The sequence below is a fragment of the Saccopteryx leptura genome, chromosome 2, assembly GCF_036850995.1.
Source record: "Saccopteryx leptura isolate mSacLep1 chromosome 2, mSacLep1_pri_phased_curated, whole genome shotgun sequence".
Classification (NCBI taxonomy): domain Eukaryota; kingdom Metazoa; phylum Chordata; class Mammalia; order Chiroptera; family Emballonuridae; genus Saccopteryx; species Saccopteryx leptura.
Genome location: NC_089504.1, coordinates 289,195,987 through 289,208,058, shown reverse-complemented (window position 1 = coordinate 289,208,058; position 12,072 = coordinate 289,195,987). Strand labels below are relative to the sequence as shown.

The 12,072-nt window shown below is 43.0% G+C and overlaps 1 protein-coding gene across 1 annotated transcript in view; it reads right to left on the bottom strand.

Annotated features, from left to right (window-relative positions):
- PGLYRP3 (peptidoglycan recognition protein 3) overlaps nucleotides 1-12,072 on the bottom strand; it is a 42,006-nt gene that overhangs the window by 16,917 nt on the left and 13,017 nt on the right. Inside the window, 3 exon segments of the mRNA XM_066364085.1 lie at nucleotides 8,250-8,277; nucleotides 8,279-8,403; nucleotides 9,851-9,969. Coding sequence (XP_066220182.1) covers nucleotides 8,250-8,277; nucleotides 8,279-8,403; nucleotides 9,851-9,969 — 272 coding nt within the window.

Genomic DNA, 12,072 nt, shown 5'->3' with positions numbered 1-12,072 from the left:
GATTTACTTATTTCACTCCGTATAATGTTATCAAGGTCCATCCATGTTATTGTAAATGATCCGATGTCATCATTTCTTTTGGCTGAGTAGTATTCCATAGTATATATGTACCAAAGCTTTTTAATCCACTCGTCCTCTGACGGACACTTGGGCTGTTTCCAGATCTTCGCTACTGTGAACAATGCTGCCACAAACATGGGGGTGCATTTCTCCTTTTGGAGCTGTTCTATGGTGTCCTTGGGGTATATTCCTAAAAGTGGGATAGCTGGGTCAAAAGGCAGTTTGATTTTCAATTTTTTGAGGAATCTCCATACTGTTTTCCACAGTGGCTGCACCAGTCTGCATTCCCACCAGCAGTGCAGGAGGGTTCCCTTTTCTCCACATCCTCGCCAGCACTTATTCTGTGTTGTTTTGTTGATAAGCACCATTCTGACTGGTGTGAGGTGATATCTCATTGTGGTTTTAATTTGCATTTCTCAAATGATTAGTGATGTTGAGCATTTTTTCATATGCCTATTGGCCATCTGTATGTCCTCTTTGGAGAAGTGCCTATTCATCTCTTTTGCCCATTTTTGGATTGGGTTGTTTGTCTTCCTGGTGTTGAGTTTTACAAGTTCTTTATAAATTTTGGTTATTAACCCCTTATCAGACGTATTGTCAAATATGTTCTCCCATTGTGTAGTTTGTCTTTTTATTCTGTTCTTGTTGTCTTTAGCTGTGCAAAAGCTTTTTACTTTGATATAGTCCCATTTGTTTATCCTGTCTTTTATTTCACTTCCCCGTGCAGATAAATCAGCAAATATATTGCTCTGAGAGATGTCAGAGAGCTTACTGCCTATGTTTTCTTCTAAGATGCTTATGGTCTCACGGCTTACATTTAAGTCTTTTAACCATTTTGAGTTTATTTTTGTGAGTGGTGTAAGCTGGTGATCTAGTTTCATTTTTTTGCAGGTAGCTGTCCAATTTTCCCAACACCATTTGTTAAAGAGGCTGTCTTTACTCCATTGTATTTCCATACCTCCTTTGTCAAATATCAGTTGTCCATAGAACTGTGGGTTTATTTCTGGGTTCTCTGTTCTGTTCCATTGATCTATATGCCTGTTCTTATGCCAGTACCATGCTGTTTTGAGTACAACGGCCTTGTAGTATAACTTGATATGAGGAAGTGTGATACCTCCCACTTTATTCTTCTTTTTTAAGATTCCTGAGGCTATTTGTGTTCTCTTTTGGTTCCATATAAATTTTTGGAATATGTCGTCTATATCTTTGAAGTATCTCATTGGTATTTTAATTGGTATTGCATTGAATTTCTATATTGCTTTGGGTAATATAGACATTTTAATGATGTTTATTCTTCCTAATCATGAGCATGGTGTATGCTTCCATTTGTTTGTATCTTTCTTGATTTCTTTTATCAATGCTTTGTAATTTTCCGAGTACAAGTCTTTAGTCTCCTTGGTTAAGTTTATTCCTAGGTACTTTATTTTTTTGGTTGTAATTGTGCAGGGAATTGTTTCCTTAATTTCTCTATCTGACTGTTCATTGTTGGTGTATAAAAATGCCTCTGATTTCTGAGTATTGATTTTATATCCTGCCACTTTGCTGAATTCATTTATCAGGTCCAATAGCTTTTTGACTGAGACTTTAGGGTTTTCTATATACAATATCATATCATCTGCAAATAATGCTAGTTTTACTTCTTCTTTTCCAACTTGAATGCGTTTTATTTCTTCTTCTTGTCTGATTGCTGTGGCTAGGACTTCCAGGACCATGTTAAATAAGAGTGGTGAAAGGGGGCACCCCTGCCATGTTCCTAATCTTAAGGGTATTGCTTTTAATTTTTGCCCATTGATTATGATGTTAGCTGTGGGTTTCTCATACATGGCTTTTATCATGTTGAGGTATGTTCCCTGTATTCCCACTTTGCTGAGAGTTTTGATCATGAATGGGTGCTGGATTTTATCAAATGCTTTTTCTGCATCTATTGAAATTATCATATGGTTTTTCTCCTTTTTGTTTATGTGATGAATCACATTGATTGATTTACAAATATTGTACCAGCCTTGCCTCCCCAGAATAAATCCCACTTGATCATGGTGTATGATTTTTTCCACATATTGTTGGATCCGGTTTGCTAATATTTTGTTGAGGATTTTAGCATCTATATTTATCAGAGATATTGGCCTATAATTTTCTTTCTTTGTGTTGCCTTTGCCTGGTTTTGAAATCAGAATTATGCTTGCCTCATAAAAGGAGCTTGGAAGTCTTCCTTCCTCTTGAATTTTTTGAAATAGTTTGAGAAGGATAGGAGTTAGTTCTTCTTTGAATATTTGGTAGAATTCCGTTGTGAAGTCATCGAGTCCCGGACTTTTCTTTGTTGGGAGTTCTTTGATAACTGTTTCGATCTCATTTGGTGTAATCGGTCTGTTTAGGTTTTCTAATTCTTCCAGATTGATTTTTGGAAGATTGTATGCTTCAAGGAATTTGTCCATTTCATCTAGGTTGTCTAGTTTTTTGGCATACAGTTCTTCATAGTATTTTCTTACAATATTTTGTATTTCTGTTGTGTCAGTTGTTATTTCTCCTCTCTCATTTCTAATTTTATTTATTTGAGTCCTCTCTCTCTTTTTCTTGGTGAGTCTACTTAAAGGTTCATCAATCTTGTTTACCTTTTCAAAGAACCAGCTCCTAGTTTCATTGATCCTCTGTATTGTTTCTTTAGCCTCTATGTCATTTATTTCTGCTCTGATCTTTATTATTTCCTTCCTTCTACTACATTTGGGCTTTACTTGCTGTTCTTTTTCTAATTATTTTAGATGCAATGTTAAGTTGTTTATTTGAGCTTTTTTTAGCTTCTGAAAGTGTGCCTGTAGTGCTATGAACTTCCCTCTCAGCACTGCTTTCACTGTGTCCCATAAATTTTGAGTTGTTGTATGCTCATTGTCATTCGTTTCTAGGAATTTTTTATTTCTCCTTTGATCTCATTCTTAATCCATTCATTATTTAACACCCTGCTATTTAGTTTCCATGTGTTTGAGAATTTTTGAGATTTTCTGTTGTGATTCATTTCTAGTTTCATGCCATTGTGATTCGGAGAAAGTGTTTGATATGATTTCAGTCTTCTTAAATTTGTTGAGAACACTTTTGTGCCCTAACATGTGGTCTATCCTAGAGAATGTAGCATGAGCACTTGAAAAGAATGTATATTCTGCTGCTTTAGGGTGAAAGGTTCTGAAGATATCTATTAAATCGAGTTGATCTAGTGTTTCCAATAAGTCTGCTGTTTCTTTGTTAATTTTCTTTCTTGAGGATCTATCTAGTGATGTTAGTGGGGTATTGAAATCCCCTACTATTATAGTATTGCTGTCGATCTCGCCATTTAAATCCATCAAAGTCTGCTTTATATATTTGGGTGCTCCTATATTAGGTGCATAGATATTTATAATAGTTATATCTTCCTGTTGGATTACTCCCTTTATCATTATGTAGTGGCCTTCTTTATCTCTTACTATATCCTTTGTTTTAAAGTTCAATTTGCCTGATATAAGTATTGCTACCCCAGCTTTTTTTTTCATTTCCATTTGTATGAAATGGTTTTTTTCATCCTTTTACCTTCAATCTATGTGTATCTTTTGTTCTAAGGTGTGTCTCTTGTAGACAACATATGTATGGGTCCTGTTTTCTTATCCATGCAACTACCTTATGTTTTTGATTGGGTCATTTAATCCATTTACATTTAAGGTTATTATTGATATGTAGTTGTTTATTGCCATTTTCTTCTTTAAAGCTGTATTCCTTTTTTGCTATATTCTTTTCCCACTTTAATCTGTTTACAATAGGCCCCTTAACATTTCCTGCAGCATTGGTTTGGTTGTAATGAATTTCTTGAGTTGTTTTCTTGTCTGGGAAACTTTTTATTTCTCCTTTGATTTTAAACGATAGCCTTGCTGGATAAAGTAGTCTTGGTTGTAGGCTCTTCTTCTGCATTACTTTGAATATTTCTTGCCATTCCCTTCTGGCCTCAAGTGTTTCTGTTGAGAAGTCAGATGTCATCCTTATGGGGGCTCCTTTGTAGGTGATAACTTTTTTTTCTCTTGCAGCTTTTAATATTTTCTCTTTATCGCTTAGCTTTGGTATTTTAATTATGATGTGTCTTGGTGTAGGTTTCTTTGAGTTTCTCTTTAATGGAGTCCTCTGTGCTTCTTGGACTTGTGAGAGTTTCTCTTGCATTAATTTAGGGAAGTTTTCAGCTATGATATGATTGAACAACATCTCTATTCCTTGTTCTTTTTCTTCTTCTTCAGGAACCCCTATGATGCGGATGTTATTTCTCTTCATGTTGTCACAGAGCTCTCTAAGGGTTTCCTCTGACTTTTTGAGTCTCTTTTCTTCTCTGTTTTCATGCCTTCATTCCAGTTGTCCTCTCATTCACTGATTCAGTCCTCTGCTCTATCTATCCTGTTTTTAATTCCTTCCATTGTGGTCTTTATTTCTGATATTGTATTTGTCATCTCCGACTGATTCTTTTTTATACTTGCTATTTCATTATTTATGTGTTCATAGTGACCATCCATTGTTGTTCTAAGATCCCTAAGCATCCTTACAATCATTATTTTGAACTCTGCATCTGGAAGTTTGATTATTTCCATATCACTCAGTTCATCTCCTGAGGTTGTCACTTGTGGTTTCATTTGGATTGCACTTTTTTGTCTTCTCATGGTGGTTTTATTTTTTGTAGAGTTGGTTGAGTCTAGGCTTGGTGTTGTCTGCCTCCAGTTTTCAATTGTGTTATTTCTAGGTCTTCTTGTGTTGGTATCAGCTGTTATCTGTAATCCACTTTCAGATTTGGGCAGCTTGGAAGTCTTGATTTGTTTGTTTTCTTAACAGGTGATAATCTTGTTTACTGATCTCAGCAGGGGGCTTCCTTGAAACTGTATCCAGGAATGCGATGGGTGTAACCTGAGACTCTGAAGGCCTCTTTAGCCAGCTAATCTCACTGGGGGCAGGGTATTTTCTCAGCTTCAGTAGGGGGAGGTGTATCTCAGATCTCCATGGAGACCTGAGTTACTTCCCCTTCTCCCCACTTCTTGTTTTCAGCTGTTTCTTGTTGCGCTGATTGGAGCTGGATAGATGTCCAGAGATCTCTGATCTGGAAGCACTTCAGCTCTGTTTTGTGAAAGGTTCAGTCCCTCCCCCAGCTATGGCCGCCTCCAGCACAGATGAGTCAGCTTTTTTAGTTCGTTTCCTGCATTCCTTAGCCCCTCACAGTCTGTCCCTCTCCCTGTCCTTTCCACTTGGGAGATAATCTGGTCTTTTCAACACACCTCACTCCCTGGTCACCAGGTAAGTGGCTGTGAGCAGTAGTTTCTGCTTTTTACCCTATGTGAGATCCTCTCTGGGCTCTCAGCCTCACCCACCCCTCCGTTCCTGTAAGCAGAAGAGATTCAGGTGCTCCCTACCAGGATCGTAGTTTCTTCTTTGCTCCTTGGTTTTTGAGAGCTGCTCTTGCAGTTCAGAGTTGGTTTTTCATACTGATTTTTCCTAAATTGATTTGTATTCCACTTTGGTGGTGAGAGCTGGGCATCTGTGCATCCACCTACTCTGCTGCCATCTTTCTTCTCCTGAGCATTCTAATAATCATTATTTTAAACTCTTTATCCTATAGTTTGGTAATTTCCATCTCACTCAGTTCTTTTTCTGGGGATTTCTCTTGTTGATTCATTTGTATTACACTTCTCTGTCTTCTCTTTTTGTCTGTGTATACACTCCTCATTTGGGTGTGTTGTTTGTGAAGCTAGATAAGTCTAGGGTTGTTATTGTCTTCCTCCAATTTTCAGTTGTGTTATTTCTAGGTCTTCTTGGGTTGGCATCAGCTGTTGTTTGTAATCCACTGTGGGCTACTTTTCTGCTATCACTGTTCTTTTTGCTGTTTGTGTCAGAGTTTTCTATGTCTTAGCTGGGTCAGGTGTGAGGAGCCCATCATTAAGCTTCCACTCTAACAAGGGTTGTAAAGTCCTGAACTGGTGCTTTCTATATCTGGCCACTGAATGTGCCTGCCCTGGACCTCCCTGTCCGAGGCCTGGCACAGATCAGTGGGGTCACTGCCTATAACTGGCTCTTATTAACCTTTTTTGGAGCTACAGGTGATCCAGATCTTGTGGCTATCTTTGCTGGGTCCAGGTGCCATTGTAAATATCAGCTGCATTCCTAGACTTGCTCTTATCTACTCTTGGCCTGGGAGAAGTTCCTTTAAAATTTCAAGTTTCCTTGAGATCTTGCCTCTTATTGCTGGTTACTTGTTAGGCTCAGTACCGTAATTCAGTGATTAGATACAGTATTGGATGTGGCCCACACCTTAGCCTCAGGTGTCATTCTATCCAGACTTTTTATTTATTTTATTTTGTTTTGTTTTTTTCTTCTTTTTCAGTATTCAGTAGGGTGTAGTCACAGGGGTCCAGTGTGTGTGGCCCCTGTATTCCCATGGTGTGGTCTTCCCACTGGCTGCCACCACTGTTTCTTTCTGGGGCATTTGGGCTCAGGTGCTGCTGGTGCCAGCCTGCCTCTGCAGCCGCTGCAGCCTCTGCTGCCCTGGGTGGGCTCGTGCACACCCTTGTGCCCATTTGGACCACTTCCATGGCTGCCCCAGCCTCCACTGCAGCTGAGGGCCGGCCTGCACTTTGGGCAAGTTTGCTGAGGGGCTTGGGCCTCTGCAGCATCTGCTGCAGCTTTCACCCCCGTGGGTGGATCAGCGCACACCCTCTCAGATCACTTCTGGGGCTTCCTTGGCTTCTGCTTCTGCCAAGGGGTGGTCTACATTGCCAGGGGTCTGCACATTGGCTCAGACTTCCTCATCAGCTGCCATGGGAGGACCCATGCACACTCACTCAGACCACCCCGGAGGTCACCAGGCTTCTGCTGCTGCTGAGGGTGTGCCTGTGCCACAGGAAGGTTTGCGAGCCAGCCCAGACCTCCTCAGTGGCTGCTGTGATTTCCATCTTCACTGGCAGGCTTGCACGTACCCACGCAGACCCCTCCACTGTCGTTCAGGCCTCTTCCTTTGCCAAGGGTGGGCCTACACAGCAAGCAGGACTGTGTGTGAGCCCGGACCTCTGCTGCAACAGCCATGGTTCCTGTCCCTGTGGGCCGGCCTGCGCACTTGCTTGGACTGCCCTGGCCTCCACAGTCATGCCCTGCCGCCTCCGGCCCACCTGCCCTCTGCAAGCACTCAGCAGCATTGGTGGTGGTATAGCTTAGACCTCTGCACTCCCTATTTGTGTCCCTAATGTGCTGCCTGTCTCTAAGTGCTTTTGTTCAAACTGGGGCAGGTGAGCCTTTGGTAGACAGGGTAATTTCTTCCCTTTGCTGGTGATGCTGTTCCCAGGAAAAATGTTCACTTTAGATTTGGGGGGTGACTCATCCCAGGGTTTAGGGTTTTCATCCTTCAAAGTGTCTCCCCTGTGCCTCTGAGACCACTCTCTCCCCTGGCAACTCCAGTCCTCTGAGTTATCTCCGCTCCTGGAGCTCTGGGAAAGTGGCTGTGAGCTAGGCCGTCCGTGCAGTCCTTTTAATACAGAGCCTGGGCCCAAGAGTTCTGCCTCCTTCTCTCAAACAGTATCAAGGCTCTTTTCTCAGCAAAATATAGTCCACAAGCCCCTTGCAGGCTCCAGGCCTCTAGGCTGGGGTTCCGGTTTTGGGGCTGAGGACCCACAACTCACTAGGCAACCCTTCCCATCATGAGAGTCCCTCCTGGCCGCCACTCACTCCCGGGAGTGGGGCAGCCCTTTCCGCATCTCTGCCTTTTCAACCAGCCTCAGTGTGGGTTCTCTGGTGGTCCTTGGCTGTAGAATCCTCTTAGTTTAGTCCAAAGTTGGTCTTTCACAATGAGTGTTCTCATATTTAAGTTGTAATCCATCATGGGAGTACTCTGTGGCCATCTTGTCTCTCCTAAGTTCTCTCTGTTTTGTTTGCAGCTATATCCTCAGTACTTGGAAGAGTGCCTAGTATTCAGTAAATATCTGTTGATGGAGTGAAAATGTATGTACACACATATTTATGTCAAGAATAGCTCCATGGCTATATTCCAGTGGGAAGGAGAGGTCAGGAAGTACCATCTCAGAATTATCTGGTCTCAGCATGAGGTGTTCTTAGTCTAGGAAACCAACGAACACCAATAGGATTAAAAAACCACCACCAACAACTAATGGTTGGGAGTCACTGGAAGGAGGGTGAGGTGTGACCGAGGACCTTACCTCTCCTGGGCAAAACTGGCTGCTGCTGATGGCCAGGCATGCCTCTCTTTCAAGAGAAGTGGCTGAATATACCTGGGGGACAGGTGACACTTCTGGATGACATAGAAGATCAGGTCCTTTGCAGCTGATAAGGCAGCCAGGCTGGGACTGCTGCCTGAAAGAGAATGACATGGAACACCAAACTGTCAGCAAGAAAGTGCAACCTGCTCTAGCCCTGGAGGGAGGATAAGGGGACCATGAGAGCCTGAATAACTGTTGAGTGGGAAGAGAGGAAGCTGGTCCAGTAACAAAGAAAGGAGCTGAGGAGACAAGGAGTGACTTAGACAGAGCTATTGGAGGCCAAGTTGGTGACCTTGGTCAGCACCAAACTAAGACTTTTTATTCCTTGAGCTGAGAGGTAATCAAAGCTGCATGCAGCCTGACTAGGTGGTGGCACAGTGGATAGAGTGTCAGACTGGGAGGCAGAAGGACCCAGGTTCGAGACCCTAAGGTCACCAGCTTGAGCGCGGGCTCATCTGGTTTGAGCAAAAGCTCACCAGCTTGGACCCAAGGTCGCTAGCTTGAGCAAGGGGTTACTTGGTCCGCTGAAGGCCCACGGTCAAGGCACATATGAGAAAGCAATCAATGAACAACTAAGGTGTCGCAATGCGCAACGAAAAACTAATAATTGATGCTTCTCATCTCTCCGTTCCTGTCTGTCTGTCCCTGTCTATCCCTCTCTCTGACTCTATCTGTCTCTGTAAAAAAGAAAGAAAGAAAGAAAGAAAGAAAGAAAGAAAGAAAGAAAGAAAGAAAGAAAGAAAGAAAGAAGGAAAGAAAGAAAGAAAGAAAGAAAAAGCTGCATGCAAAGGGAGGCTCACCTGACCAAGTCAGGTATACCCCAGCATGGAGACAAGGGTGACAATACTTACTCAGTGGCTCCCACAATCAGGCATGAGGCAAGTGCTCTTTTCATCTATTAACTCATAAAATTCTCACAGAAAACCTCTGAGATAAATGCTGTCACTCACCCCGGTCAGCAGACAGGGATCCTGGCAGGTGCCAGTTATTATTTATCTAGTAGGTCTACACTCCACACTGCCCCGTGCTCTGTCTGGTTTTTCAAGGGCTAAAAACCTGCAAAGAACACTTCTCAGACTTCCTTGCCTGCTGGCTTCTGGTGGGGTCCTCCCAATTGGAGACACCGGAGGAAGAGAGAAGCCATGTTTTTCTGCCTCTGCCAGGTGCAGGCTCAGTGTCACACAACTTCAGACTCAGGAAGTGATCCAGCAGAACTGTGAGCTCAGCCAGTGTCAGTGGTGGCTTCAGCGGTCTCACGGGAGTGCAGACCAGAGAAGAGGAGGAGGACAAGAAGGATGCCATGTCATAGAATCTAAGTGAGGAAAGAACTTCACTAGAGTATGAAGTAGGCTTGAAAGAGAGGAGTGTGGGGAGCATTTGAGATCTTGATCCCCAGCGTTTGTGGTCAGTTTGACTCAAATAAATTCTATACAAATTCAAAAAAAGAAAGAAAAAGAAAAGAGAGGAGTGTGGAGACAAGGGAAAAAGGGAAAAGCGTATAGACAACTCTCTGGCAGAAGGTCAGAGGGGATGACCATTACCTTCCTTGGTGCCAAAGAAGGTGAGGCCCAGGGACATGTTGTTGTAGCTCTGGGTGTGCAGACCTTGAACGTTCCAGCCGACACTTTCGTACACCCTGCCATCATCCCCAGCCAGGAAGCTGCCAGGCGAGGAAACTTGGATTGAATGGCAAATCCCTGCCACAGGAAACCTCTCACCCATCCTCAGGAGGGAAAGGGTACTGTGCTCCAGTGAATTATCAGTGATCGGGAAGGGGGAGAGATAACTCATTTCAGACTTCCCAGGCTTCTTCCAATTCTGTTGTGATTTTGCTTCCATGTGTTTCCCAGAAACTCACTTTAAAAATACTCATTTGGTTCAAAGTAGAATTTGAATGGGTGACTCTCAAGGACCCTAGGACATTAGTTTAACACTTTTCAAGGGCATGAGAATTGATTCATCAAGTTTTTAATTATGGGATCAAGCACTTGAGCATTTGAAATAACTGGGATTCAGGGATTTCTTCATATTGACCTTTTTTTCAGTTCCTCCTTAGGAGTTACTGTAAGCTCTTCTTTGTCACAAAAACTTGTTTAGACTGTTCTTTTTTCAATCCATTTTTTAAAACAAATCTATCTATTTTTTTTTTGTTTTACCTCCTCCTGCTTCTTTATAATTTCTCATCCTTTATTTTCTAACCAGTCTTCAAAATTCATGTTGTCACATATGCCATATTCAGCTCTTAAGAGGCCATGAGCTTCCACAGCAAACTGAACATGGAAGGAACACTTCCCTGAGTTCCCTGAAGACCCAAATTATATTGGGCTGACTTGCTACCCTGCGCTGACATCAGCCTGTGGTCCGGGATCCTCAGCACACCAACATGTCCCTGGCTTTGCTGCCTGCACATTCAGGAGGTTCCTCTGTCTCAGCAGCACCTTTGGTCAGTACAATGTGAACAGTTCTTCATGGCTACCATCAGCTGCATTGTGCAAATGGGAGGTTGTTAAACTGTCACTGCAAAAACCTAACTTAAGCCCTGGCAGGTTGCTCAGTGGATAGAGTTTTGGTCCTGCATGCGGACATCCCGGGTTTGATCCCTGATCAGGGCACACATGAGAGGCTACCATCTGCTTCTCTCTCTCTCCTTCTCTTCCTTCTCTCCCTCTTTTCCTCCTGTAGCCAGTGGCTTGATTAGTTTGAGCATTTTCCCCAAACACTGGGGATAGCTTGGTTGATTTTAACATCGGCCCCAGACAAGGGTTGCTGGGTAGATTCCAGTTGGGGCTCATGCAGGAGTCTATTTCTCTGTCTTCTCTCCTCTCACTTTAAACAAAAAAACAAAAAAAAACTTAAAGATGCAATGACTGAAATCCCCTAGAAATACTATCGCAGAAGGGAGCGACACAACAGGGACCACAGCTGAGCTGCAGTGAATCCAGCATCCACAGAGGGTGGGCAGAAAATCCACCCCAACCTGGACTCCGGGGCTACAGAAGTGGCCTCCAGCTGCTCTTACTTATTTACACCTAAAAGTAAATAAGAAGACATGGATTATGCCTTCCAAAATGGCTAATTCAGAAATCATTTACATTTGTCTTTAGAAATCAGGTAGGAAAGCCTTATTCTTGTACTGTCTCCCTCCTTATGCAAATATATATGTATATATTTATATATCCTCATTCTTGAAGGGAAAACAAGGGGTCTGGTCCTCCACTGATAATCCTTGGTGTATACTCAACCTCCATGCCTCAGCCTTGGTTTAACTTGGGGATCTCCTCCCTCCATTCCCAACACCACTCCTCTTCTGGAATCCTGACCTCAGTGTGACATGGCCCCTCAGGGTACCAGCTGGGGACTGGACTGCTTCTCCGGGTAAAAGCCTGTGTGCGGAAATGCAGCAGCTGCTGGACTAGCAGGCAGTCTCAAAACAGCTCTGGGTTCACACTCCTCAATTATATGACTTTGAGAAAATTCTCTAGCTTCCCCAGACCACAGCATTCTCACTTAAGAAACGGTTGGTGAGGTACCTGAAGATGGCAGCGGAGTAGGCTGACGCACAGACTCCCAGCTCTCACCACCAAACTGGCATAAAAATCAATTAGGAAAAATCAGAGTGAAAAACCAACTCCAGACTAAAAGAACAGCTCTCAAAAACCAAAAAGCAAAGAAGAAGCCACAACAAACCTGGTAGAGAGCGCCTGAATCTCCCCTGCTTACAAGAACGGGGGGGGGGGTGAGGCTGAGAGCCCAGAGGGGATCT